The 23,178-nt window shown below is 42.1% G+C and overlaps 1 protein-coding gene across 1 annotated transcript; it reads left to right on the forward strand.

Annotated features, from left to right (window-relative positions):
- The first annotated feature begins 365 nt into the window (after positions 1-365).
- Positions 366-21,094, forward strand: ABRAXAS2 (abraxas 2, BRISC complex subunit). Its single transcript, XM_034062520.1, has 9 exons — positions 366-462; positions 1,614-1,704; positions 5,049-5,085; positions 7,543-7,609; positions 9,788-9,978; positions 10,655-10,774; positions 11,441-11,525; positions 13,525-13,639; positions 18,870-21,094. The coding sequence occupies exons 1-9, from the start codon at positions 391-393 to the stop codon at positions 19,334-19,336; spliced, it is 1,245 nt and encodes a 414-aa protein (XP_033918411.1). The 5' UTR covers positions 366-390; the 3' UTR covers positions 19,337-21,094.
- Positions 21,095-23,178: the final 2,084 nt, after the last annotated feature.

Genomic DNA, 23,178 nt, shown 5'->3' on the forward strand with positions numbered 1-23,178 from the left:
TGGGGCAGCCAGTTTGGTTGGACACAGGGGCTTGGAGCAGCTGCTCCAGTGGAAGGGGTCCCTGCCCATGGCAGGGGTTCGAGCTGGATGAGCTTTAAGGTTTCTTCCAAATCAGCCTGGGATTTTGTGATCCCATTTTAATAGGCTCTGCACATTCCCGGTCTCACCGGCAGCCCCCATCATTGTGTGCACGGTGCCAGCCCCGGTTCGGCTCCAGCTGCAGCTCTGCTCCCAGAACCGGACCCATCCCTCCATAGACCCCTTACCCGCACCCCTCCTCTCCCTCAGGACTACACTTCCCATGAGCCCCCGCGCCGCTGCCGGAAGTGAGCGCACCGCGAGCGCGCGCGGTGGCTTGTGGGCGCGGCGGTGGCGGCGGCGGTGTCCATCATGGCGGCTTCCATCTCGGGCTACACGTTCAGTTCCGTCTGTTACTACAGCGCCAACAGCAGCGCCGACCACGTAGGTTCCGGGGGTGCCGCTTCCCGGAGCGGCGGGGGGGGCGTCTCCGGGGCTTCGGGGCTCGGCTCCATCCCCTATCCTCCTCCCAGCGCGGCCGGGCCGGGCCGTAGCCGGTTGGGCCCCGGTTGGCGGTAGCGGCCCCGCTGTGGTGGTGCCGGTGGCACGGAGGTGCTGCGGGGGTCACTTGGCCCCGTTCGGAGGGGGGTGTTGGGGGTGTGACTCGCAGACCCGCTGGGGCCCGCCCTGCGCATGGGCTGGACGCGGGGTCTCGTTTCACATGCAGGGAATCGGTGCCCGGTAGGAAAAGGCGTGTGGGAAAGCGGCGTGAGTGTGGGTGAGGAGAGCGCTGGCTGTGCAGCACCGGCAACGCACCTCGGTTACAGTGCGGAAGCTGAATGTTGTTGTGGAGTTGACAGATCTCCGGTCTGAGCTTGTTCCGTTATCGCTACATCAGAAAACGATGCACCTTTGTTTCGGTCCTTATGCCAAAAGGATCTGATTCCCATTCACTCTTTCCTCATTTTGGGTGGGGATGGAGGATAAAAGATGACTTTGAGTTACCTTCTGGGTTTTATGTTCCCTGCTTTATTCAATGTCCAGCTCAATCTGTAGGTGTAAATGTGAGTAATGTAAACTCCACTTCCCGTTAGCTTTGAAGGTCCAGAGCAGCACTGATGCTGTGCATCACAGAATGGTTTGGGTTGGAAGGGACCTTCAAAGCTCATCTAGTCCATCTAACTCATCTAACTAGTCAGCTAGCTCATCTAACCCCCCTGCAATGAGCAGGGACATCTTCAACTAGAGCAGGATGCTCAGGCTTCTTCCTCATCCAGTGTATGCGTGTGTAGCTGAGATTGGAGGCAGAGCTCTCCTTTACATAACTGTGCTTGCCTTGTGTAAGTTGTGTTACGTATGGAGGCTTTCAGTGAAATACTAGTTTTGGACAAGCTGTTGTGAAAGGATGTTGGTAAATAAGCAACTCGGTCTGTAAATCTTAGGACAGGATATACCTATTGCAGCTCAGAGATGTATTTCAAACGCAATCTGTGTTTTAATTCTTCCACTGAATGCTGAGAAAGTTACAGCAAACAAATGTAGATGGTGGTTTTTCTCTATTTTTAGTCTTTTTTTTCCCCCCTTTAAAATTGTAGGAAGGATTTCTGCTGGGAGAGGTGAGACAAGAAGAGACCTTTAGCATTAGCGATTCACAGATCAGCAACACCGAGTTCCTGCAAGTGATTGGTAAGTAACAGAACTTTGAGAAATTCTAAAGAAGTTCAGGTTTTCAATATTCAGCACAATTCAGTGAGGATTATTTCACCTGTGAGACCAGCCCAAGATGTTTCAGGCTCTCAGAATCATGTTTGCTACAGTATTTGTGTGTTTGGGGTTGAGATGTGAGGAAAGGAAACTGTCCTTTGCTACATACAGGGTTTTCTTCATCTCCTTTTATGGAGAAATGATCATTGAAGACTTTTATGTATGTTTCATGATGGAGAAATTATTTATTTGCCTTTTGGCTCTTCAGGGAGTGGCCTCTTAGAGTTAGTTCCCTAAATACAATTATGTGCTCAATAGAAAAATGCATTACTTGATTTCCTGCCACTGAAAGGGCAAATTTCCAGTGGAGGGTTTGGACGGATGACTGGTGGTTGGTGACATCCTGCACTGTCACAGCAAGATCCACCAAGGAATATTGTCAAGCAATTTATTGCTAAATACAAGGACTGTGCAGCTGATTGCTGATGCAGTTGGTGTTGTGAAAAGCAAAAGAAGATCTAAGGAGATCTAAGGTCTTGCAGTTGTATTGTTGGTTGAAGTAGATGTTTTTACACATCAGTGAGAAGCTGTTGCATGTTTTTAGCTCTGTGGTTTATAGAAAATAGGAGCCCCCTGAATGAAAATGCCCCTTTTGTTTACATATATGCCACACAATGTTAAAATACTTTCTTTAAAGACCTGAATATGTACATAGCTGTGTGGATCTGATTCCAGCTAACATAGCAGGGTCTGCATAGGGCTGAGCTAATACACAAATGGCTTGTAATGGACTCTGCAATGTTATTCTGATACAGAACTAATGGACAGTGTGTACTACACTGTTGCATCTCCATATGCTTGCCACCTTAAATTAGTGATGGTTGTGGATCCAAGAATCCAAAAGGTGCAGTAGTTTTCCAGTTATTCCTAAGGAAACATGGATGCTAAAGTGACAGTGTGAAATGTCAACTTGTTACAATTGAGCTAAATCACAAAAGTTGGAGGCCTGGCTTTTGTTCTGTGGGCATATAATCACTATCCTAGCCTTGTGTAAGGGCAGGCAGCTGACTGCTCTGCTCAGACAAAACCAGACTCAGTGATAACTGCTCCGAGGTGTTGTTGGCAGTGTGATACAGCACTGTCACCACCAGCAGCCTCAGCATGGTTTCATAAACCAAGTGTTTGTGGTGTTAAAAGTTACCTCCTTGTTAGATAACTCTTGTCACATCCTTGGTTACAGTTAATATTTGTAATGGAATTTCTGACCCAGCAGATCTGCTGCTTGTGGGTTTTGTTTACCAAATTTTTACTTCAGTATTTGTCTATTGACATTAACTCCTGAATTCCTACTTCCACTCGTGAACTGGGTTTGACAGTTTTGTGGCATTGACATAGATGAGTCTTAATATCCTTATGTGCCTGCTGTCTCAAAGCTCAGTGGTGCTGTTTGAGTAGGTATGTGTATATATATAGCAGATGTATATAAAAATACATATGTATTATATATAAAAATACATATGTATTATATATAAAAATACATATGTATTATATATAAAAATACGTATGTATTTTATATATGTATATAAAAATAAGTCAGTATGCAAAACCTAATTGTTGAATGATGGCTGCCTCATGCAATCTGAACAGTAGGCTTCTTGCTTCATGTTTTTCAAAGCACAAGGTCTGTGTAGCAACATAATAATCCAAGTTTCAAGTATGTACTCTCAGTTGTTGTAGTCAACGTATTTGCTGGAAGAAGTTGGGCTAAGCTGAAGCATTGCACTCTGCTGGTTTTGTTTAGCAGATTGTTTCCACAGGTTCCTGGATGCCAGTGTGGAAGTAATGGGGTTGATTGCACTTAGAAACGGCTCATAAAATCCCAGTCTGCTTTATGTTGGAAAGGACCTTAAAGCTCCTCCAGCTCCAACCCCTGCCACGGGCAGGGACCCCTTCCACTGGAGCAGCTGCTCCAAGCCCCTGTGTCCAACCTGGCCTTGAGCACTGCCAGGGATGGGGCAGCCACAGCTTCTCTGGGCACCCTGTGCCAGCGCCTCAGCACCCTCATAGGGAAGAATTCCTTCCTAACAACTAAATAAAGTCAGTCAGTAGCTCCAACAGCAGCATCATGAGGAGCTCTTGCCAGTGGGAATGCAGATTCTCAGCAGTACGCCTGCCATGGGTGTTCAGGGCCTTGTTTTGACAGTGGTTAAATATGCTGAGATGCTCACGTGTATATCCTGTTGTTCCTGGAAGCTGTGATTCTTCCTGTGCTGAGGCTGCAGTGATGAGCAGGCTTTGCCTTTCAGAGCAGCTCGTGGTTGACTCACCCTCCAGGAAGGAAGAGTCTGAAGACAAAGCTGTTGCCAAACACTCCAATGGGGTTCTAATATCAGAGCTTGAAGTAATATTGCTACAGAAGTCCTATTGAGGCTGAGCAAGTACAGTTTCAGACAAAAGTTATGTGATTGAGGTATAGTAATGGGAATAAATGATAAACTATTTGGTAAAAAGAGTAGAAGAGAGCTTAAAAGAAGTATTAAATACCACAAAATATCTGTAAGTCATGCTTGGTGTTAAGAGAGGATGTGGATTGGCTCTTCGCTCCTCTTGGAACTGGATGAGCTTTAAGGTCCCTTCGAACCCAAATCAGTCTGGGATTCTCTGAAGTATTACATTTTATTACATTATTACATGTTATTGATTTTATTATATTTGCATTTATTACAGCCACTTCAGTGTAAAATATTCTGCCTTTTAATGACTTCTTAAATCTTCATATTATAGCATCAGAAATTGCAGCTCTTTTGGAGTGATGCTTAGCCCCTTTTCTCATCATAGATTCGATTTGCTTTGCCTCATAAATACTCCAGTGTATAATGTTTCAGTGATTCCCTTCCCCATCCCTTTTATTTGTTGCTGTTGTCATAAGCAGTAAATATAAAGGCAAGTAAACTGTTGTGGAAAGGTGTATCAGAAAGAAAAAAATCATTAATGCCTTTGTGAGGAGCTCACGAGTATAAAATAATACCCAAAGTGCGTATTTGAGGCTTGGATAGATCTGGGTGTATCTGAACAAGTGTCTGTCTTGCTCACTGATAAACTATTTCCCTGTGTAAAATGGCAGCTTAGAAAGAGAAGTTTTGTTTTCCTGGTCTGGTGCTGTGTCATCAGCTCCTGTTGAGACATTAAGGGCAGCGTGTGGTGTGACACAAATGTTTATTTGCTCAGTAGCTGTGATGTGGAAGGTTCATGAAAGATTTGGCCCTGGAATTCCTCTTTACCTTCAGTACTTGGACATATGTCTCTTTTTTGTTTGTTTGTTGCAGAAATCCATAACCATGAGCCTTGTTCAAAACTCTTTAGGTAAGCATTTTCTGTTGTCTTCCTGGGGTGCCTGCACAATATAAAAACTGAAATATATTAGCATTTGAAATATACCTGTCATTGCATTGCTTACTCATCTGATAGTATTACAGAAATACATGTAAATAGCACTAACCCTGGCAATAAAAGTGTGAGTTTATAGTTCTAGTAGCACTTAGGTTAGAAAGGGTGCCAAGGTGGCCTCTGTGGGCTTTTTGCTCTATCCCTCTGCATTTCCACCTCATGTAATTAGTGGAGATAGAGTAGCAGTCAGATCAAATCATCTCACCCTGATAATCAGGGTGGATGTTAAAACCAGTTTGAATCACTGTAGTCTTGGCTTAGCTGTGCTTGGGCCTGGCCCCACCTTAGTAACTTGCTGGGTTAACAGGCTGCTTTCTAGTTAGTTGTACTCACTTGCAGCAACTAATACTCTGAAACCTTCAGCTTACTCGTTGCTTCTGCTTTCTGATCTCCTGTACTCCAGAATGTAATTTAAATACAGGTCTGTTATATTCTGTTTAGCATCTTCCATCTCTTCACATGTAGCTTTTCTCTAGAGTCTTCACTGTTATACAGTGATGGCTTCTTAACTGCTGTCTGGAAATTCCTTTTAGAAGGGATTCCCAATTAATCTTTGTGGAAGGAGTGTCCAATTGCTCTCCTCTTGTGTTTCTTTAGAGATTTCTGACCAGTTAAGACTCAGTACCTTAGATATTAGGCTCAACATTGGTTGCATTAGAAAGAAAAGCTGCAGTCTATCATTTGCTGTCTGATAATTACAGAGAGGATACTCTCAACCCAGTGATTTAAATGCTAGAGACTCTCCACATCAAGATAACATCCCAGGCTCTCCTAGGCTCTTTGTGGTTCCTAGGGGTGCTTTGTGCAGCTCATATCAAACCCCATCACGTTTACTGCTTCTCCCCAGTCAAGAAATTGGTTGTTAGAAACTGAGCTGAGGGAGGAAGGAGTCTGTATTTCACTGCATGCTTTCTGCACAAGAAAAGTGATGAATTCATTTACTTCAGAGCATAGGGGGAACTCTCACAGCTCATAGAGCTTTTATAACACCAGAGCAGGCTGTTGGTTTCTCTGTTAGTTGTAGCAGATGCTGATTTTGGGGCATTCTCCCTCATCCTTTTGACTTCAGTGTAACCAGTCTGAGGAGGCCTAATGCTCATCCACTCTATTCCTGTAAGCTGGCACTGCTGATGTTGAGAATAACAGGCTTCATTCCAGTGCTTTTACCAGCATGTAAGAACTGAATAAGAAGGAAGGATTTTAAAAGGACTGATTTCTCTGTGCAGTTCTTAAATGAAGGTGTTTGGTTATGTACTAGTTGCTCATCCCATAAGAAGGGGAAAAACTGGGTATGCACTGCACACTGGAATGCATAATACTGTGAGCACAAATTGAAAAGGTTATGCAAATGTTATGTAGTATCTCAAATTAGTAATTAATTGCAGCCTTAAGATTCACAAGAACTGGAAACAAATCATATTTCCACCCTTATTTACCAGCCAAGTACTGAGCTTAGGATTTTCTGTTGTGTTTCTTTGACCACCCACACTCAAGAGTTGAGAACATAGATCTCTAAACCAGAGTGTTTTCCTGCACTGCTTTAGCTGTTAGTGATATCAGCTCTTGAAGGAGACTGGGGGCTTGGCAGGTAAGTGAAGGAGGAACTGATTTTCAGGTGTTTGCTCAGGAAGTGTGATCTACTTGAATTTATAACTGTCTGTGTAGATAGATTTATAAATCCTGAAATCTCTCCTGGCCTCAGAATAACACCTGAGGGCTTGGGTCTGGGTTTCATAAGCAGAGCCATATGGATAGATGGTGATACTTTGGGTTCTCGCTGACCTCAGGATAACTGGTTTGGCTTCAAGGGTCCACTCATATGAGTGTAATTGCAGGAGTGGAGCTCAAGAAATTGATTTGTAGCTGCCTGTAAATGGCTCTGCTTTCCTTTCTTCTGTGACAGGGAGACCTCCTCAAAGCAGGATGCTGGTCAAAATGAAATGACACAGTCCATGATGTACATACTCCTTGTTGTAGGGCCTGCCAGGGAAATACTGGGCACCTAAGAAATGTGTGCAATGAAAGCATTTTAAACCGAATAATTACACGTCTCTTGTATTTCATTATTAGTGGTTTAAAAGTGGTTAGAGTTTTTGCTCCAGCTACTCTTACGCATCTAATTGCAATGCTCTGCACCCTCCTCTGTAAGCACCTGTCTCTATTAAGACCAAGGCTTCTAACTGTGCTCTGTATGGCGCCAGTCAGATGTCCCAAGCAGGTGGTGTGAATACTGACCTATGTTAATAAAGGTGAAACTATAGAAGCTGCTTTGTAATGTATAGAATGTCATCTATTTGAAGAACAGTATAAATTATGTATAATGTGTGTGTGTCAATTATGTACCTACCTTTCTCTCTTCCTTTTTGGTTCAAGCTTTTATGACTATGCAGGCAAGGTTAATGAGGAGAGTTTGGACAGGATTCTTAAAGACCGAAGAAAAGTAAGTTCTATCTTTTCCTCCTTCTGGTCAGTAGAAGATGGGTTTGGAAAACCAAGGTAGCTAACTAGAAGCAATAGCCTCATTCACAAATTTAATGATTTAGTTTGATCCAAGGTTTATTCTGCACAGCAGTTGATGGATTTGTGGTACTTAGGTGGGGGTGATGTCTGAATTCCCTGAAGAAATGCAAAGGATTTAAGCTTGTATTTCCAAAAGTGAAGGATTGGTATTAAGCCACTCATTTCTGAGCTACACATGGAGCATAGTGATTGTGTCCTCTGCTGCTGAAACCAACCAAGATGTAGGTGACTTGAAAACCTGCTCGAAATAATTTGTTTTAAAGAGCTGCAATGATAATTGCTATTTTTGCACTGTCAGGTTTAAACTGGCCAAAGTGTTCTATCAGTTATGCCAGATGCTCTCATAGCTTTACATCATGTGTATGTTGTTATTAGCGCAACTAGTATTAAGAAGATTCAATTTTAGGAGCTATGTGGAGAAGAATCAAACCATTTTCAAGGTTTCCTTCCATACTTGTAAGGCACTGTCTTTGTACTTACTGAGTAACTGATTCAGAAGTTCTGAACTAATACATCAAAGAGCAAGGCTGAAGATGTGATTTCTCAGGTAGTGAAGTGAATCCACCAATAGAAAGATGGGTGATAACTTGCATGGTTCAAGTTATGGCAACTTGTGGACTTTGTTATAGCCAGCAGGAAAGCATCTAGTACATGAATTTGACTGATGAGGTCTGGTTAGTGCCACAGCTAGTTAAGGTAAGGGGGATTAAAACAAGACCTTTGTTCTTGTTCAAGTCATTTCAAGCAGCAGCAAACCAACATCGTTCCCTCTGCTCGTAGCACTGCTGGTTGTGTTTCAGTAGCAAACTATCAAGGCATGGCCAACTCTTGGGATTTCTGTCCCCTACAGGTGACTCAAGTGTAACTGTCACTCCTCTGAGTAAGAATGCCTATGTGTGAATCGTTATGCAAAGCATTGCTCAATTGCTAATTGCATTTGAAGTCTTTACTTTCTGTTCACTTTTGCTTGCAGACAAGGAGGAGGGATCTTTAGGGAAGCAAGTCCTCAATCTGTGCAACTTCTGCAGCACTGATGATAGTAATGCTTCTTTCTTGTCTGTTTCTTCCAGCAAGCGCTCTCAGAATGAGCTCCTCTGTGTATACTAACATATTTATGCTGAGTACATAGGTGGTTTGTGTGTCTGTTTATACATATGGACATGTATGTCTATATGCTGATGGTGGAGTGAGTTGCCAGTCTCTTATCCTGAATTCTGTAACCCCATAACTCTATTCCAGAGCACCATATTAAGTTGCCATTTCAGGAGACAAGGCAAAAGACAAGTAGAAACTGTCTCCCACTAGTTTTCAGTTGAATTTTACTTTGGCAGAACCTACTTTGCAGGAAGGCTCTGGCAATATGTAGAAGATCTGCTCTATTCCACTGAATATATACATGCAGTCTTAATGCATCACTACATGATAATACCTATTCCTGAGACTCTTCCTAACCCAGATTGCTCATGAGGAGTCTGCTTTCATTAATCTCTTCAATTAAATGTTAATTTGCATGAAGGAAAGGAGCTCAATACATGTTATATACAATATAATCATGGGATTAGAATGGATCTTATCTGTTCTGCATAAGAATCTTTCACAATTCAATACACAATGAGATAATTTTATTGTACACAGCAGATTAGTCCCATGTGTTTCATCAGCAGCCATGAGTTTGCAAACATGTTTGTGAAGCACCAGAAATGCCTTACAAATCAATACAAGTGAATAGGCAGTTGAAATGTTTAGTGCTACAGAAAACCCACATCTGCTGTGTGTGAAAACAGCTTGAGTCTAATAAGGTGAAGATGCTCCGAGGTTTTGTTGCTAAAATGGGACCACTGAAGGACATTGGAAGTGGGATCTTGAACAGCACTTGGGTGTTTGTAGCACAGTAAGGTGGAGCAGTAAGTAGGCATGTTGTAATAAGATGTCACTTGTTTCAGGTTAATAGGTGCAAACCTGTAGTAATTTAGGCTGATTTTGTTGTAATAAAGGTATTGGCTAATTCACATGATACTAGAGTTTCAGCAACTTCATCATCAGAAGGTAAATCTGTATCTCTCAGTTAATACTTTATTTCTGATGTACTTCATTACAGAACGTTATTGGGTGGTACAGATTTAGGAGAAACACTCAGCAGCAAATGTCATATAGAGAACACATCATCCATAAACAGCTGACCCATATTCTTGGAGTGCCTGACCTTGTCTTCCTCCTCTTCAGCTTCATTTCCACTGCAAATAACTCAACACATGCTTTAGAATATGTGCTTTTTAGACCAAACCGAAGGTAAGCAATCTGTGAACCAATCCTCATATTTTGCTCTGCTTCTTCTTGCTATTCTTTATACTCTGAACTGTTTGTACAATCTCTTTACACATAAAGAAGACTTTGTGTTTGCCAAGTGATGTCTTGGTGTCCGGTTGTTAGGAATCCCTGGCAGCGTTCAAGGCCAGGTTGAACAGAGCCTTAGGCGATATGGTCTAGTCCATGGCAGGGAGGTTGGAACTGAATGAGCTTAAGGTTCTTTCCAACCCAAACCATTCTGGGATTCTAAGACAGTTGGGTGCAAGTAATAAATGAAAGTTTTGGGGTAAGCAAAAATTCTTTTCAGTCTTTAATCAGACAACAACAATAACAAAACCTTCTTAAGAGAAATCAGATGTTTGTTATAATGTTTGTTATAATAGATCTGACTGTAGCTTCACTCTTGTATCTGTGGTGGTTTGAATGCACAATTAAAAGGTTTTAAGAGGCACAGATGTAGGTTCATCTCCAGGGAGCTGATCATGTGTTTAGTTTGAACATAACTTGTAATATTTAGCAGCTTTTATAATAAACCTAACACAGAAGCTTTACATGTAGATGACTTGTGATCATGAGAGAGGTGGGATAATGATACCCAGGTTATTGTAAATAATCTTTTGCATATGAATTAAGAAGTCTCTCTGCACTTTCTCTGCAGGTATAATCAAAGAGTGTCACTTACTATTCCAAATCTAGGCAACACTAGTCAACAGGAATACAAAGTTTCTTCAGTGCCAAATACTTCTCAGAGTTATGCCAAAGTTATTAAGGAACACGGGTAAGGACTTTTCCTTTGCAAATGAAGTACAGGCATCAAGCTTTACCTTCTGTGCCATCCAAAGGCCACTACAAATACCCATTTCAAGCAGGAAAAAACTAGTTCTGGAGGAGAATGGTCAGCCCTAGTGTGCTTTTTTCCTGCTTAAAATTGAGTCTTTTAGAACAAAGAGGATTCAGTGCACTGATCTGAAAAGTGGAGGTCCTGTGATTGATGCTGTGGGCTTTCTGGCTGGGAGTTCCTTGGTTTATTTCCACCCACACTCCCTCCAAAGAATTCTGTGTGTAATCTCAGTTTAAAACTTGAACTCTTGGCTTGGGAACGTTGACATCTTGTTTGTCTTAAGTAATTCTAACTAAATGCTGTAAATGCAGCATTGGAATAGCTCTTTTGACTGTTAGCAGTGACATTGTATAGAAGCTTAAAGGTATCTACACAAGTTCAGTCTCATCAAATGGGATTTTCTTGATCCAGAAGGAATTTTTGGTGTTGAATATGCTGCTGCCCAGATTTTGGTTCTTAGGAATACGGTATTTTTTTAGCAATATAACATGAAATACATTTTTTTATATATAGTTCTATATATATTCACAGGCAATTCACAGGCAGCATGAGCTGGAACCTTGTGTTGGCTTTTCTGACTAATGATTTCTGCTTCTTTTTTAGTACTGACTTTTTTGACAAAGATGGAGTGATGAAGGACATCAGGGCTATCTATCAGGTTTATAATGCACTTCAGGAAAAAGTACAGGTAACTTCCTTCAGTTAATATTGCTCACTCTGGATGTGGCATCTTTTGTTTGGCTAAACCAGGAGTGGTTAGAGCTCACAATTCATCATGAACTGTAGGAAAATGTCTGAGTAATGATGAAATGTGTCAGGTTCTATTTAATGTGTGCATTTGCAAAGGCTGCTGTAGAAGTGGTTGATCTCAATAGCACCAGTTCTTTCTCTTTTGCAAGTGAGAATGATTTAATGCTCAGGGATTTCTGGGAGACATCAGCTATTTTTAAGAGTATGTGTTGAAGAAAGCCTTGCTGAAGGCTGTGGGGATTTGCACAGGTTGAAAGGCTTGCCTGTCTCAGTTTAAAAATGACTCCTGGCTCTTAGTATGTAGCATGCAGCAAAGAGCTCCATCTGTTAGCTAAAACTTGTGAATGTTTTGTGTAGAACATGAGTGAATCCTGCTCCAAATGTGGCAAAGCATCTGAAAGTGCCTGGAGTGTCAAATGTACTAAATGTGAGCTTGTCACTTCACAGCTTGTCCTGTGTGAAGAGCAGCATAGCTCTGCTCCCTCAGGAGCACACACATCTGCTAATTGTGCTGTAGTCACAGCTTATTTCCAGGCTTTCCCCTTGCATCTGCCCTGGAGGGATTTGTGTCTCTGCTCCAGCTTTGCTGGTTGGCACATATAGGAGAGAGCAAGGCAGTAATTCCTCCAACCATCCCCTGACCTTCTTGCACTGCAGAACTACTGTTTCTTGATGGAAGTTGCTACTTTCTACCCTGCCTTGTAAGGTGAGCAACTTGCAGTAGGAAGGGACACAGCTTTTGTGCCAGCTTCAGAAGGCATGCACATTTATTGTCAGAGGTCTGTTCCATTAGCTAATGGCATTCTGTAAGGTTGTTTTTGCCAAGAGCACATACATCCTTTCATGCTCCTGCTGCTGTTTGAATTCATGTCTGGAAAATGCAGCATCAATCAGGGAGTTGTCTTCTACCTGTTGAAACTATGACCTTGTTGTATTTCACTGTGTAAATCGTGCTGCTCTACATTGTTTGCAGGGCTTAAAAGTAACTTAGGTGTTAGGTAACTCCCAGAACTCTTATCTTCAAAGTGACTGTTCCACAGAGAATGTGACAAGACTGCAAAGAAGTTTGCTTATTTCTAGTATAAAGAATGTGATATTCATCAAGAATTACTTGGAAGGGTTTATATAATCTATAAAAATGAGATGTGGAGCAGAAAGCATGGTTAATGTGTTTCAGCTTTGTAGGTAAGATCACTTCTTCCTTTTGGAGAAGAACCTGTAAATGGGTAGAGATTTACTGGTTTAAGACACCTCAGTGCTTTTAGAGTTATGTACTCTTCAAAACTGATCATATGTATAATGACCAGTACTGAATTTCTGAGGCAGTAAGTAAACTATTATCTCCATAGTAGACTAAATCTCCACTATAACATGCTTAGATTAGAAATCACTATTATCCAGAGCTGGTTTTAAACTTAGTTCCTTCTATGAGTATTTTACATCAATTTCCAACCAGTATAGGGAAATCTTGTTGAAAATCCATGGTCTTGTTTATTTACCTGGGATATCAGCCAGGAACACTTGTCTTGAGTCAAGTTTTTCATGCCTCAATCCCAATTTGGTCTAGTACAGAAAATAGACACCTTTATGCTACATTTTAGTCAAGCTACTATAGTATCATTATTGTGCCAAGTACAGTGTATTAAAAAGTCTCTTGCACTATGGAGGAAGAACTAAGTTGGGATCTTGCTATAAATCTTCCTATAATGATTAATTATTTGGAAATGCTTTTCCTATTGTGCAGCAGTTGGGAATTGGCAACAGCCAGTGAAGAAACCCATCTTCAGGTTGAATATTATGCTGTGGGACAGTTAATTCCTGCTTTGAGTTTTGTGCTTTGAACAGTTTCTTGCCTGGTAGTAGCTTTATTAATGTGGTCATGAAAGTCTTTCCTGTATTTTTGCAACATCTTTGCATATCTTTATGTTTTCTCCTAGGCAGTATGTATAGATGTCGAGAAAAGTGAACGTGTGGTTGAATCTTTTCAAGCTGAAGTAGACAAGTTAAAAAGGCAAATCGCACAAAAGAAAAGCGAAAAGGAGCAAGAAATAAGTAAGTTGCCTTTTACTTCTTTTGTTTCAGAAGCAGATGTTGTAAGGAAGGGGATAGGATGGATTTACACGGAGTGATAACTGCAGCGTGAAAGGATGTGTACTTCAGGTGTGGCTGTAGGAGTCATCCAGTGTGAATAAACTTTAAACATAGGAGAGGGCTGTAGGGAAAGAACAAATAAGTCAGTTCTGGAACTAACAGAGGAAAACATCAGTTGTAGGAAAGGAAAAGTGGAGCAAAGCCAGGAATGGAAAAAGCAAAGCTAAACACTGGAGGGATTCCATTTGCAGTATTTCATAGAGACAGGCTACTGTGTTCACAGGCCAGCAGCTATCAGTGGCTTTTTGAAATCTTTATTCCCTTTTCCTATCCCCAAATATGAGCCCAGCATTAATGAAGTTAGAGTTCAGTTCTGTTACTGGACACCAGACAAACTGAATGAAGGACAGTGAATGCATGAGTGATGAGCATTGGTAGAAGTCATCTCAAGTGCTGTCTAGCTGCTTTTTGACCTTGTAGCTATTAGTGGGTGTATTGGGTCTTTCAGCACTGATTTAGAGCATCAGCATTTTTATCCTTTTCTCCCACTTCACAGTCACTGAATCCTAACTTAGCATTTTTGCATTATTTGCTGACTTAGTGATGAACATGATTAGAATTGAAACACCACTTCTCAACATTAAATCTTTCCAAAAGTCTGTTTTGAAGTCATTCGTATCTTCAGGAGTATCTGCTAGAAAGTGGAAGAAACTGTTTGAATGCAGAATAGTGTTGGAATTCACCTGCCTGTTTCAAGTACCATATCATCATGGGTAGGAATTTCAATCTATAGTAGTTTTAAGTCCATGAAACTATAGAAATAATGTCCTTCTTGCAGGTTTATAGCCACTCTCTATAGCCAGTGTGTTGGGGGAGGCTGAATTGAGTAATCCTTTATTCAAGGTAATATGTATGCAGTAATTTATTCAAGGCAGTACAATCTGTACAGTAATTCTAGTGAAGGTCTGAATGCAGAAATTATATTCCTGCTGTATTTTGAAGACCTATATTAGTATCAAGTTGATTGAAGTTTCCATGATGCAAATAAGTCCCATTAAAAATCCATGGGTTTATTAGGATTGGTTCTGCATTTTGGATTAACAATACATGTTTTCATAAGAGGCATTCAGGACTGGTAGGGAGAGGCAGTAATAGATGTATATTCCTCTTTTGCTGCTCCATGATTTTCTGTATCAGTGGGACCTGTTGAGTGAACATACTTGGCTGGTTGCTTCCTCCTTCCTAGAGATGGAATGTGGCTTCCAGAGACTTTTGCTTAGCAGATAGGTTTTTGTGAAGAGCCTGGCCCTTTCCATGGCAGCATTGATGATCTGCTTTAATTTGTTTATGTAATGGAAGTCTGAAGGTGGAGACTAGCAGCAAAGGATAGGCAAAAAAGCACATAACTTTAGCAAACACTGCCTCTTTCTTCCTTGTGTTGAAATGATAAGCAAATAACCATTGACATTTTGGCTACGAGATGGTTTTTATCTGTTTATCATGTTATCTAAAATACATCTGAGACTGAAAGATGGGTTAACACCCTAACCTGTGCAATAGGCCCCTCTGCTGCTATAAGTGGCTATTTTCTCCTGTTATCACATGAGCATTTCAAAGCAGAGTTTGACCTGTCAGCCCCGGTTCTTCCATCTCTGAACCTCAGAGATAAGGTGAAGAGGCAGCATCAACCACAGCCCATGCGAAAGGTGGAAGTGGCATGAGTCACTGCCTGTTTCCTGCTTGGCTGTAGATGAAACAGCCAGGGAACTGCTACTACATGTGCGAGTGAGGAATAGAGCTGGGTATTTAGTGTGGCTGGAGCTGATCCCAGCCCATATGGCAGAAGATGGGGGAGGAGGAGGAAGAGCAGTCGGTGCTAGCCTTTAGGTGCTACCAGCAAAGATGCAAATGCTGCACCGAAAATTTATGCCAGAGCAGAAAATCATGTGAGAGGGCTGAACCAAGGAAAAAGGCAGCTTGGATGCCTGCAGTATTTTTAGCTGTGAGTAGCTAAATCCTGAAGCTGGCCTTCTGTTCTCTCCCTTTTCTCCATTTCCTTGCATTTAGGGAGTTAAATGTTCCCCTTAATCATTCCCTGAGCTGGAGGGAAAGGGATTCAAATTCCTGTGGTGGTGCTGTGGGGAAGCTTGTTAGGCTGCTGTGTTTTTGGTTACCAGGTTATGACTTCAACACTCCTGCAGGAAAGGCAGCTGAGGCTTTACTTGCCACATCACTGAAGTGATTTTGTGTATGTAGTAGGATGTTTGAGGGGATGGTGAGTGCCGTGCACTGCCCAGGTGCCAGGAAGCTTCCTAGTTCTCGTATTGTGGACCTGCAATGGAGGCTGTGACATAGCCACTTGAGGGGATTTTTATTCCTGAAGGGAATGACTTGACTAAAGGAACTCTTCAGCCTTGTTTTTTGCCTTTTCCATAGCTATGGTGTTGCAGTCAGTCTATCACCTGCCTGCAAGGCAGCTTTACACATACAGGTGTCAATTCTGACAGATGTTTGGAGGTTAATAACCAGTCAGAAACCAGTCTAAAATGTCAGTATCTCCTAGTGCTGCAGAAACCCTCCTACAAGGAAGTTTCTCCTCATGTCTAATGTATACTCTTCCAGTTCAAGCTGCTTTCTGCTTGCCTTTCCACAGCAACCTCTTACATACATTTGAAGACTGAAACTGCTTCCTCAGTCTTCTCATAATATCACAGTTACTGCAGTCTTTCCTCTTCAGTCATGATCAAGATAAAAATGTCTCTGCTTATTGCAGGGGATTTGGGCTTGATGCCCTTTGTGGGTCCCTTCCAACCCAAACTGCTCTCTGATTCTGTGATATCTGGACCTCTAACAAGTCCTACTCTTTTATAGAGTTCCTCCATCTTTTCCCTACTAAATCGTGTTGTTCAAAATGAGATGAGATATTCCAGTTGTAGTCCTAACCATTCCACTACGTACTGAAATAATACAGTTTCTCAGCAGCTGAGCACACTTAATCCATGTTGAGATTCATAGCTTACATAAATCACCAGTGAAGCTGCAGAAGGATGTCGTAGTTCCTCATCTTGCAGGTCGTGCAGTTCATTATTCCTGTGCTTGTCTTCCTGAAATGATTGTCTAAAGCATCTCATTTAAGCTCAAATTCCTGTTCTGATACACTTGCAGCTATTACTAGCATGGTGCCATCTAATTTTAATAAGGATGTGCTGATTAAATTCCATCATTTAGGTGGTTAATGTGAGCACAGTTCTGGTGCAGAGCTGGGGGAGCTTCGTCTTGATGAGTCCACTGCAGTTCTTCTTTAACCACTTCTTCAGCTATTTATTTTTAGTCCTCATAGTGCTTATATTACTGTCTGTTCCTTATGAGACTTGAAGGGGCTGTGAAATCCTTCAAGGCAACACATACCTGTGGTTTTTGCTCTTGCTTTAACTGTTAAAATCACATGGCTTGGAAAGAGCCCCTGTCCTTAGTGGAAAACAATATGTATAGCCACTAACTGTACAGTTACTTAAATAGAAATCAAACTGTGCAAGTGGTGGTTTTACCCACTATGCATGGCCTTTCCTAGGGACCAAATATCAGTGATGGTGTCCAGCTTTTCCAGGTACAGACAGCAGCACAGCAGTGTTACAGGAGTGCTGGAGCTCTGATTGTGGATCACTGTGCCAGGGCTATAGGAACACAGCTTCAAAGCATGAGTCTTGCTCAGCTAGCTAATTGGGAATCTAAATATGAGTTATGGGAGTATAGACTTGTATATGCTAGCAGAAGGTAAGCATGATGCATGGTGGTCTCATCACAGATATTGCGAGGGAAAGCTTTTAACATACTGATTTAAGGGGAGATGACAAGAACTTCTTTCTGGTGTTCAGGAGAGCACAAGGGGCATTGTAAGAGAAAGTACACAGTGTGATTTCTAAGATGTAACATCAGCAGCAGAAGCTGATTATGATCTGATTGGAAGTGAAACAAGCTTTCTGTACTGAATGAGACATGAGTGAGGAGGAGCAGTGTCCTGGTTTAAGCCCAGCTGACAAATAGGTACCACACAGTCACACCTCTGGTGGGATGAAGAGGAGAATTGGAAGAAGGTAAAACCTGTGTGTTATAAGAGTTTAATAATTGAAATTTAACAGTTTAATAATTGAAATAAAATATAATAATAATAGAAATAATAAGAATAATATTGTTAATAATAGGCAACAAAAGGAAGAAATGAACATTTGTAACCTAAATCACAAGTGATGCACAATACAGTTGCTCCGCACCCACTGGCCCATTCTAGTCCCCAAGCAGTGATCAGCCAACTCCCCCCAGTTTCTATACTGGGCATAACATGCTGTGGTATGGAATACCCCTTTGGCTAGCTTAGACCCTGGCTATGCTCCTTCCCAGCTTCTTATGCCCCACCACACTGTCAAGAGCATGAGAGACTGAAAAGTGCTTGATTAGGGTCAGCTCTACTTAGCAGCAACTGAACCATTGGTGTGTTACCAGCATTGTTCTCAGACTAAACCCCAAGCACAGCACTGCACCACACCAGCTACTAGGAAGAGAATAAACTGTGCCAGCTGAAACCAGGACAAGCAGCACAGTGAGTCCTGGCAGAGCTGCTTTTTGATGTAAGAAGGAACAGAGAAATACAGAGAGAGGATGAGGTGGAAGGAGCAGCAGGTTATGGACACTTCCTGTAGCTGTGTTTTTAGGGGAGTTAAACTGGAGGAAATGAACTGTACAGGATGACTGTGCCCATAAAAATGTAGCACACTTGCTCTTGGATGGATTATTTGCTTTCTGCCATCTTTTGGTTTTGAAATGGGATCACTGGGATAATGAAGTTGTGCTAATATCAATGAGTGTCATAGGTGCCATGCTAAATTTAGGGAAGGTACTCTGTCAGGCTCAAAGGACAATGTAGTTAGTAAGAAGCAAGATGTGAGATGATGGTTAGTGTCTTACGTAGTCATCAATGCAGAAATCAGAATTGGGAAAGATGAATAGTGGAGACTGAGAGGAAAATATCCTGTGCTGGAGTTCGAAAGCAATGCCAAGGATGAGCATTTAATAACAGCAACCAGCCAGCAAGAGAGGGAACAGCCAAGGGCAGGGTGTGCTGTGTTACACCTAGATTATGTAAAGCATATAGCAAAGTAAGCATGAAGTACACCGATGTTCTTTGCTTTTGCAGGAATGCAGCAAGCAATTTTAAGCAGGCAGATGCCAACAGAGAACTTGGAACCTATGTTTGTTCCACGAATGTCCTACACTGGATTTGCTGTGGAAGGCTGCACGCTTGAAGACCCGGATGTCTCCGATCCTCCTCCTCCATATTCCGATTTCAATGCAAGCAATCAAGAAAGTACTGTGGGTCCCAGCCTCCTGGAAAGCAATGTTTTTATGCCTCGACCTCAAGCAGTAGGTTCTTCCAGTTATGTTTCCACAAACACAGGATTGAAATATTCTGGTAATGGAGCATCCATGCCGTCTTCCCAAAGAGCGGTTGGTGACAATGTTGATGAATCAGAAGACAGTGATTATGAAAACTTGCTTGAACCTGCAGAGTCCTCTGACAGTGAATACTCACAGACAAGAGATTCCCGACCTTCACCACATCCTGATGGTGACTCCAGGAACACTCAAACATCTCAGATTTGATGGGAGGGGGTGAAAAATCCACATGACACTGTTTTTTCACAGTTGTTACCGAGAGATCTTGGGGATTTAACCTGGAGGAAATGAACTACACAGGATTCAACTGTGCACACAACATGTAGAAGACTTGCACTAGAGGGTTTATTCACCTTGTGATACATTTTGCAAGTTTTATAATGGAATCATTAGGATAATCAAGTTGTACTAATACTGATGAGCTTCATGGATGTACTGGTAAATTTAGGCAAACTGATGAGATTTATAGAGATCTTGTAGCTTTTGTTGCCGTATTTTCTTTAAGACGATAAATTGGGATGTAGTAACTAAGCACAGTTAGTCTACAAATAATGTTCTCAAATCAAAACTTACCTCTTGCACTATCATGCCTTGAATTTTCAGTTTGGAAAGGGAATACATGTATCAGCGCCTTCAGAATAGCTTTCTATGGTAAGCCAAATTGGCCTTTGCAAGCAAAGAAGTTCTGATAATCCGGATGGCAGGAGATGTGGTCGACCTTCTTTTATTGGCATGCTCTTTGAACAGAGAAGGGGTTTGTTTCCACTCTTTTTACTAGCAGAACGGGTGTCTCACTTCAACTGATGGTTGCCTTTTTTCCTGTAAAGGGTGTTCTTTTTTGGAGGGGGGGAGTGGGACACCTGGTAAATCATCCAAATGAATGTCATAACTTCTGGTTCCGCTGGGTTTACAGTGACTTTATGCCACACCAAGCCTCATTTCTTGTCTCATTCGTTACTTTAGCATCAACACCGAGTGCACGTACAGGAGTAAATGACTGAGAGAAGTAGTAAATTCCATCAGGAGTGGACTTTGGAGGCTGCAAATTACAGACATCAGAGACTGATTCTCGCATTTTATTTGCATCTGAGTGTTGGATTTACGCTCCTAGATGAGTTATTTTATGTAATACCTAGGGGATAGGGTAGGAGACGGTTGGTTGGAGAGTCCCCTGGGTTTATTACCTCTCTTCCTTTGGGTGGAATGTGTAAATGACTATTTTAATTGGAATTACAGCTCTTATCAGAAAACTGGGGTAAATGAAGTGTGGTATATTTAGAGACTTTCATGTGTGGATGCACTTACTTTTATTTAAGTACTGCTTGTGTGCTAACATGTTGCCCAAAACATGTGAAATTGTGCCACTGAGAAATTTGTGTTATTGGACTCTATCCCTGATCTATCAATGGGAAAACACACATTTTAAGATGAGGTCATGTAAGCATTTATTGCTTGGGGGGGGGGGGGGGAATAGCCACTTGGTTTACACCCAGAACAACAAAGCAGTTGCTTCAAAGTTGCAATCTATTGGATTTACAAAAGACTACGATGTCAGTATGGATTGTATATGTAGGCACAAGTCTGTTCATTAGTCTCTCCTTACCTGTACTAAATCAAGCAGATGGAAAACCTGAGGTGTTTGAGTTGCTGCACTTCCCTTGAGTGCTTCCACCTTTAAACATCTCGTGGGCTGGTTTAACTCTTTGACATTATTCTCATTAGCCTTAACTTGATGCATTTTCTGTTGGAGCGTTGCAATCCATTGAACAGAGAACTTGCTCTGCTCTTACCACTGGCTCTGTGCTGGCGCCCGTGGTCCAGGTGGTGTCCGTGTGTCTGTTGAAATCAGGATTGACAAGATGGCAACTGCCGTCTCTTGAGTCTTATTCCGCACAGAAACCTGCAAAATGTACATCTCTGACAAAGCAGTTCAATGTGACAATAAAATCTTATTTAATCCTGTAACTTATATTTTACTCTTTGTCAGGTTCCGTGCTGGACCACAGCTCAAAACGGATGGTATGGGAGAGCACAGATGGGGAGTTGATGGAAGGGGGAGAGGGCAGCGCTACACCGTGCGTATTACTTACATGCCTGTTACATACCTGCCATAAGTGATCATGTTGATACAAAGATTCTTGAGTTCTGAAGCTTTTAATAACAAAAGATGTGTTAGAATCATAGAATCACAGAATGCTTTGGGTTGGAAAGGACCTTAAAGCTCATCCAGTCACAACCCCATGCCATGGGCGGGGACACCTCACATTAGACAGTGCTACCCCAGGCTCTGTCCAACCTGGCCTTGAACACTGCCAGGGATGGAGCATTCACCACTTCTCTGGACAGCCTGTTCCAGTGCCTCAGCACCCTCACAGTGAAGAACTTCAGGTTCTTTAGTCTTAAGTTCTACTTGGATTTATCTACAGCATGTAGGTGATGGGAGGTGAAATGAATACATAATTGTGCCAGCACCTATCTGTAGGTGCGGAGTATCATTAGAGTAAGTCCATTCACTCATAACTGTTCACTCATAAAAGCAAAGGACATACTTTTATTTAATGTTTTAAACATTCAGATAATATTCTGGTAAAAATACATGTGAACAGACTCTGCAGCTTTCATTACAGTCCTGTTTTTATGACAGTGTTGAGTTGTGATCCACCTGAAGGCAATAGGGAGCAGCTTGACCCAGAAAGACAACCAGAGCTTTATACCCAGGAGGTGCCAGGTTTCCACATCTGACTGATGGAGAGTTTCTTTTGGTGATTGTCAGAAGCACAGAACCCAGCAACCAAGCCTGTAGCCATGTCCATCACTAAAAGGTAGGCAGCATAGAATCACAGACTGGTTTGGGTTGGAATGTACCTTAAGATCACTCCATTCCAACCCCCTGCCATGGGCAGGAACACCTCATCCTAGAGCATGTTGCCCAAGGCTCTGTCCAGCCTGGCCTTGGACACTGTCAGGGATGGAACATTGAAGAGCAGCTACTCAAAACTGGCTTCTGTACCTTTCAGTTCAAAATCCTGTTGTTTCTCTGGTACAAGGCAATATTTTCTGGTTTATTGTTGTAAGAAACCTAGAATTGTTTCCTTTATTTCTAGATTTATTTTGACCCCCCTCCCTAATTGTGTATAGCTACAAGAGGAATGTACCATATGGAACCTCTCAGTCAGTTAGAACTATCCCATATGCTTACAAGAGAAAGCATCACCAAATATTTCTCAAATTAGCCAGGATTGACACTGGGGGAGTCTCCAAGTCCTCTGTTTGCTTATGGAATGGTTCATGTTGGCAGGAAGGAATGTGAGCATCTTTAATGTTGGTATATTTGTGACTGTGCAGGTTTTGAGTTCTTGTCTAGCATCAACTGACTACTCAGGGATGGTTCACTGGCTCTGACCTGACCTCAGTTCAAGTTTGAATGGAAGCTGTTGCTGTTTTGTGTTGCAGCAATCTAGGGTATAAGAATGATTAGATTGCCTCTTAAGTGGAAAGATGCTTCACACCATGCCTAAGGTAACTAAGAGCAGTACACTTCATTCTGTTTGGCTCCTTTTATTTGGGCTTAAAACCTTTGATCATTACAGTAATAGCTAGTGTTTAGAGAAAGCAATGTTAGCTTGGATCAAACTGACAGCAGCATCTGAGTCCAGAGGAGGCCATGGAGATGCTGTAAGGGCTGGAGCAGCTCTGCTCTGGAGCCAGGCTGAGAGAGCTGGGCTGGGGCACCAGCATTATCATATGCACTTGTGTGTATTTACATGTATATACACCTTTATACTGCTCCTTTCTCCAGCTTAAGGATTTAGGAAGATAACAGAAGCTTATTTAGAGTTGCATTAGTAAATCACTAAATACTTTGCTGCCTGGCCTGGCCTGTGCTCAGAGCAGTGGCACTGGTATCCTGATGCTCAATTCTGCCTTCGTCAGCTGCAAAGCTCTTGCCTGTTTCACATTAACACCTCATCTCACAGGTCCCTGCAGGGTTTTGCCATGGTCAGTGCAGGTTAGCCCACTTCTCCAGGAGTAAATCCTGTGCTCTGCAG

Source organism: Melopsittacus undulatus, chromosome 4, assembly GCF_012275295.1.
Source record: "Melopsittacus undulatus isolate bMelUnd1 chromosome 4, bMelUnd1.mat.Z, whole genome shotgun sequence".
In the NCBI taxonomy this organism is placed as follows: Eukaryota; Metazoa; Chordata; class Aves; order Psittaciformes; family Psittaculidae; genus Melopsittacus; species Melopsittacus undulatus.